At 38.8% G+C, this 6,760-nt stretch overlaps 1 protein-coding gene across 1 annotated transcript; it reads right to left on the bottom strand.

The window, feature by feature from the left end:
* Window positions 1-3,894: 3,894 nt before the first annotated feature.
* Window positions 3,895-6,302, bottom strand: LOC138038185 (G-protein coupled receptor 84-like). The gene has a single exon (XM_068884012.1). It carries the CDS (start codon window positions 5,868-5,870, stop codon window positions 5,052-5,054), a length of 819 nt encoding a protein of 272 aa, XP_068740113.1. The 5' UTR covers window positions 5,871-6,302; the 3' UTR covers window positions 3,895-5,051.
* Between the last annotated feature and the right edge of the window lie 458 nt (window positions 6,303-6,760).

Raw genomic sequence — 6,760 nt, 5'->3', positions numbered from 1 at the left:
AATTTGAAACAAAATACTAGGTCACCGAATTAGTTTTTAGGATATTTTCTCCAAAAACTGTATTTTAGAAGGTCTTTTAGCAGTGCTGAACTGTTGCCATGGCAACAGTTGAGGACAATTGCCTTATTATGTGGTACTAGTTAAATATCCCAACGTTTTCCTACTGTAAGGATAAAGAGTGTTGTAATATTTTCCATCGGAAACCCATTGCTAGTAGTGCGGAAAACCCTTTCGAACCTCTAGCTCCTTCAATGGCTTTAGTTGTTCAGTTTATAAAACAGGGATAGGGAATTTAGTAAACAGCGAATGGAGAGCGGGGAACGGGGAATCTTTCAAAGCCGAATCTTCAAAATGATGAATCTTTCAGTAAAAGCGGGAATCACAAAATCTAGGGTGACTTGAAGGTAATAGGGAGCATTATCACGCGCATTTTTTAGACGCGAACGGCAACCGGAAGAGAACATTTCGTGTGCCAGGACAGTGATGTCTTCCAGATTTTAATACCAATCACCTCTTATGGAGACAAAATACTTAGCAATGTAAATGTGGTTGTGGGAAGACAAATTTGAAGGAAAAACAGCTCACTTCCGGTTGCCGTTCGCGTCTCAAAAATGCGCGTGCTTAAGCTCCCAAATAAAATTACCTGGTGATATGGATACTGTGGCCATATTCAGAACTCTCCCATTGACGTGGACTTGCAAGATGATCTGATCATAGTTTATAGGGTCATGACCAGTACAGGCCCGCGTCACCACACTGATACACAAAATAAAAACCCGGGTTACCCCCAAACATTGGAGAATGCAAAACTTACAGCTTTATTCCACTTCAGATCACTTACTTTTAACGGAGGCGGTTTTAGGAGGTTCAGACCAGTTTCAACATTTCAGCAAACTGTTACTATTTAGGATTAGTGAATCTAACCAACTGTTTCACATAACGGCAAAGTTATGGTACCATGTCAAACACCAATAATTCCTAATCAAGATGCACTCATCGATGTGACGTAACAGGTTACATGGCGACAAAAGAGCCATCTAAAACACCCTATATTTTCTCTTTAAATGCTCAGTTATGTCTCAAAAACGAACTTGATGACCCCCATTTTTAATTTGCTGAAAAGTGATTAATAGAAAACTGTCTGCAAAGTTTTAAAAAATATCTCTGGAGAGGATTTACAGTCATCTTCATAATTGGAAACGTTTAAGGTGGCTGTGAGTTACTGTAAAGCCAATTCATTAAGGTCATGTAATATAAAAGTGGCGAAGATAACCAGAGAAGTATGTAAATCCCTTATTACAATGAAAGTTAACGGGTAAGTGTAATACTATAATTAATCAAGACGATAAACAATCAAAATTTGAATGAAATTAACTCCTGCGAACGATGCGTTTTACACTTGTACCGGTCCCCATACAAAAATCTTCTGACATCACTCTTGGATCATAAATAATACTTAGGGACTGTCGGTAAGGAAAATTGATGGATTTTCTGCGATCTTTTATGTGCAGTTATACAGAAACATCCTAGGCCTTTTAAAAGCTATGCAAAGGGATATAATACTCATAATTAATCTCTTTTCTCTTCGCCTTCTAATGTATGTGCCAATACATGTGGAATATTCCAACAAACAGGCACATCCTAAGGTCGAATATATACCCTGACCAATGATCTCGATGAGGCATCATTACGTTTAATAATTTTTGTTTGCTTTCTCATAGTAATGTCCTCGAGATGAGAATTCCATTTAAGGTTGCACATATACAGGATATTACATGGCCGCGCGGAGATACGAAATTTCTCTTCGAGTGTTGAAAAATATTTCACGAGTTAGCGCAGCGAACGAGTGAAACATTGATTTTAAAATCGTTTCGCTTTTAAAACCGTGGTTTTTGAATGGGTTAATGCGATCTTCCTGTGGGTAAAAGTCAAGAACATAAAATTTTCATGGCTTAAAACCGGTATTTTGTCCTCTGTTAACGTATGATTACAAACGTGATGATGGTTCCCCAAGACGTTCGCGTTACCCTCGAGGCGATAGCGCACAACCAGGAGCCCATGAGTAGGAGCTTGCCTCTCTCATACAAGCCCTATGATTCAACCTTTGCCCGTATCTTTCTATTTTTAGAACGCCACGAGTTCCTCGGCTCTGCATGCACTGTTTTAAAAGGCCAATCAGAGTAAAGTCATTGTCTAACGAAGACAAATAAAGCAGTAAAACTGTATTTAAATCGTGCAAAATGATGTAAATTTATGTAAATGCGAGTCTCCTGCTCAAGGGTTCGTTCTAAAAATAGAAAGATACGCGTAAAGGTTGACTCAAAGATCTACTGCATATGGAGGCTCCTACTAATGGGCTCCTGGCACAACACATTGTTGCTGAGTGCCAACGCATGAATTCACGTGACATCGTAAAGTTCCGAACGTTTTGGGAAACCGACTCCTTTTTCAGGGGCCCAGGGACATCCCAAATTAAATATTGGGAAAATCAAATATTCTGGCTATCTCTTTAATTTTCCATATTTTCTCTGCTACCACAAGTCGGGGGACTAAATTAACGAGAATAGTAAATTCAAAGAAAATTAGAAATAAACTATAATAGTTAATACTCGTTTGCTCCAGTTTTCGGCCTTTTTCGCTTGGCTAATTTCCCAACCACTCGCCTATCCAGAAAGGGGCTGGTAACAGTCTACTGAGTTGGTACCTCTTACCCTTATTGAAACTTGTTTGAACATGTTTGTCTCCTTCAAGAAATTCTGAATCGCATGCAGCTTTCATTTGTAAAGCTACGATCCATTTAAGCAATAGAGGACGTTTTCCGTGTTTAACTTTAACTTTAACTTTAACTTTAGCCTTATCCAAACACGAGGGGGAGTTGGGAGAATTCGAGACAGCTATGCAAACCCGAAACTCAATCGAGGGTTTGCATGACTGTCGAGAATACTCTCATCTAAACACAGCTATTGGCCAATGAGAGTGCGCGTACTATCATAATTATTTTATAAATATACACAGAGGAAAAAATCAAAAGGAAAGGGAGAGTATGGAGATCTACTGGATATGTGATTTTCTACTCAATCAAGTCTATAGAACGGCCGATTTTGATCACACTGGAATTTTGGCAGTTAAGGCACTTAGGAGGGAGAAAAAGACGCCTCTCTCTTCGAAAGAAGAAAAACGTGCTCCAACGAGCAACAGGGCTGGTGACACAAAATAGGTAAGTGGATGACCGTCTCCGAGCTCCTCACAATCTTACATTTTAAATTAATTAACTCACTCGATCTCAAGAACAGTCGATAACCCCACATGGCGATATGGCTCTCAGACAGTAATGCGGGCCGTATGCTAAAGTGTAGCCCGCTGTACGGTCCGCTTAAGTTGAACTTTTGATGCGATTTTTCAATGCTGATTACGCACAATCATCTTGTGAAACTGTTTGTATCTTGTAAGCAACTATTTCAAAATATTTTTACGCAAGCCAATAATTTGTGGCAGTTGAACGTTCCGCTGGAATTCGACTAGTTTCCTTTCCCTGAGCGCCTTATTACGACCTTAGAAATATAATAAATATATTTTTCTTGTAGCTGGCTGCCCAGTATCCCTGCTGTAACCTGTTTTTTTTTTTTCTTTTGAGGGGAGGGGTTGTTGTTGTTGGGAACTTTTCGGTAATTACTAAGCATCCACCACGAAAGTCTTTTAAGTGATCCCTCGAGTTTGACAGAGCTTCTGATATTTTTTTCCTCTTCGAGTTTAGACTCAGAACTGAGGAAATGAACTGAAGTCTCGCTGCTGAAACACGCAGATGCAGAATAAATATTTTTCTTGGTATACATTCCTTTTGTCGATAATTTTTTAGGTAAGATCACCCTCATTGTCAATCATCTTAATACTCTCTGAATATAAGTTATCTTTTACTGAGCAAGTAGTCACCAAAGAAACCTGGGTAAAGGCCTCCTAAAATGGAAAATGTAAGAAGTCAACACTTTAATGATCTGCGACGGGTTTTCTGTTGCCACAGAAGCTATATGAGAAGTGGTAGAGAACTGTGATGACGAGATACATTTTGCGAGATTGGTAGTTATTTATTCACCACGTCACTACCATTATTTTCAGGGTCAAGGTATGGAGGCGTATTTTTCATGCGGATTCTTTGGGGCAGAAATCCTGCATCGGCTATCAAATGGGTTTGTCGTGAGCGGTACCGAATGCAAATTGTTCTTTATGGCTTTGTAAACAACCAGCTGCTGTTTGCCTTGTTCCAGTTGGGCTTCATCCTTTGTGTTTATTTAAATTCTTGCTTCCAATAAACGGCCTCACGAGCTAAGGTTTGAGAATGCCAACTTTTAAATCCAATAAAATGCTTCAGGCCTTAAATAGAACTGAAGCCATTGCACACAATGTGCCCAGGGAGAGGACCATCAAGGCAGGTACGAATAAATACGAAATATTAACCTGAATTTCTATCATTTGATTGTGTTCAATCAGTGAAGAGACTAATGTTGATAATACTTGCTAAACTAAATAAATGTTTTGACCAAAAATCAAAATTACACCATTGACCGGCGGGTTAGGGTATCTTCCTCTTCTTTTCATTGACCAAATTGCCAAATTTGCTTCTTGTGAAACGCGATTTGTCTCACAGTCAAATTTTAACTGGTCTTTTTTTCTTTTTAAATTTAAATCCAAGAGCCAAGTACAGCTACGACTGAGATAGTCGTTCGCAAATGAAACCGGTTCGCATCACAGGCAAAACGAAGCTATAATTGTTTCATGTCGTTTTGAATCTAAGATTTGCATTAGTTGTCTTCTTAATCCAACTCGCTGTATAAAGGGCAAAAGCAATTAAGAAATGAGAGTCGTGTGCTCATGTTCTCGACACGACTTCAAATTTGGTCGATTGATTCGTATTGCTGTTTTACAATGGACGACCTCAAAATGTTCTACTATCAAAATTTATAATAATAATAATAATAATAATCATGATAGTGATAATGATTACGATTATACCCTTTTTGTGGTTGGGTCGTGTTATTGTCGCTATCTTCCTTGCGTCAGTTCCCTAATAAAGTGATCCTGCTTCTAATCGCCCTTCTCAGTTGTTGACTGCGCCAAATAACAATACAAGGAGACAGTGTTGAGCAAGAAAACAGCAGGGTGTAAGTCCAAATTCTCCTGTTGTCCCTTGCATCCTTTGGACTCACAATGTCAAGCAAAACATCGGGTAAGAAACACAGCAATGTTGTCCCCACAAGGATGGCGGATGTCACAGCGGCAGCGCTCTCTTGCTGCATGGTGGCTGCCTGGAACTGATAATTTACTGACCCCACCTGCTCCGCGATCTGACTATGTTTTCGCTTGGATATCCACATGATCCTCAAATAAGTAAGTATCAAGAAAATCATCATTGCTGAGTGAAAGTATGCTTCGCCTGCTTCTCCAGGAAGAGACGGCACAAAGACCACGCCAATAATAACAGCAGCAATCCATGTCGAAACTATCCAGATTGAAATTTTCTTACGTGATAATTGCAAAAGATGATGAAAGGGTTGCGACAAAGCCCTCATTCTGTGGTATGTTATGGTAATGAGGTTACAAAGTACTGCGTGGAGACCGACAAACGCTACGATTTCGAAAGTTACGAGGAAACTTCTGCTAGTAGTTCCTTTCCAAAGATAGTAGACGTATATTGGTTGAGCAAAAAGACAGTTGATTAAGTTCGCTAAGGTCAGAGACACGATCAACAAATTCAGGCCCTTTTGAAGCTCTCCATCCCTTAGAATTACGTCAGTTACAAGAATATTTACTACGCTCCCAGAAAAGGCAAAAAATGAGTTAATAACACAAAGGGAAAAGGTTCTTGCCGTTTGCATTATTAGTGCAGGTGCTTGATCGATATTTTGAAACACGAGCGCGTGTACAGTGGTTTTTTTTTTTGTTATCTTTAAGCTTTTGCCCAATCCCTGTTTAAATATATTATTTATTCAACATGACGTCCTGAATTTGAAGATTTTGCATTTTAATATTGATAACTTGTGACAAGGACAGAGAATGTTTCATTGTAAGACAATATTTTTGGCCCCGGAAACTAGATATTATGCGGACATTAAATGTAGCCCGGTATGAACAAGGAAGACACGTTTGGAAAGCCCAACCCAGAGTGAACCGAACTCAAATATAGCATAAGGATATTTTACGCTTCGATTGATTGTTTCTTGGCGTTTTCAGTTTGTCAAGTGAGTTGACGTGTCTTGGTCCAGGTGTCAAGCAGAAAAATAAATGTCAATCATAGAATGAAATACGCCTACGAAACAATGATTGCAGTATGCATTTACAGAAGTTTATGATATGTAAGTAATCGAAGTGACGAAAAATACACAGCTCTTCTGATGCTTTTAAAATAACTGCCTCGTTATTAAAACAAGTTTCGCGTCTTCTTTTGATCTTCCTGTTGTCAAAATTTACGCAAGGTCCTTACACTTTTATTTATGAATATGATTGATTTATTTGAAAGGTCACAAAGAAAAAAGAATCCACGGATAAATAACATTGAGATTCAGTGCCAGACTTGAATTAACGAGTTACAGTCGCAAAATAATTGTGCTTTTATGTTGCCTTAACTCAGAGTCACAGAAGAAGTTATGTCTTATTGATTAGTTCAATCCTCAGATATACGTATAAGACAGAGAAATCAATGTAAGCACCCTTGCTTGTGTCTGGCACGCGCTTTCCTTTCACCTACATTTAAATTGCAATTAAAACG

Source organism: Montipora capricornis, chromosome 2 (assembly GCF_036669925.1).
Source record: "Montipora capricornis isolate CH-2021 chromosome 2, ASM3666992v2, whole genome shotgun sequence".
Taxonomy (NCBI): Eukaryota; Metazoa; Cnidaria; class Anthozoa; order Scleractinia; family Acroporidae; genus Montipora; species Montipora capricornis.
This window is presented reverse-complemented; position numbering and strand designations above follow the sequence as displayed.

Bases quoted from the DNA above. Each gene is read 5' to 3' on its own strand.
- LOC138038185 (XM_068884012.1), bottom strand. From the start codon at position 5,870: ATGCAAACGGCAAGAACCTTTTCCCTTTGTGTTATTAACTCATTTTTT.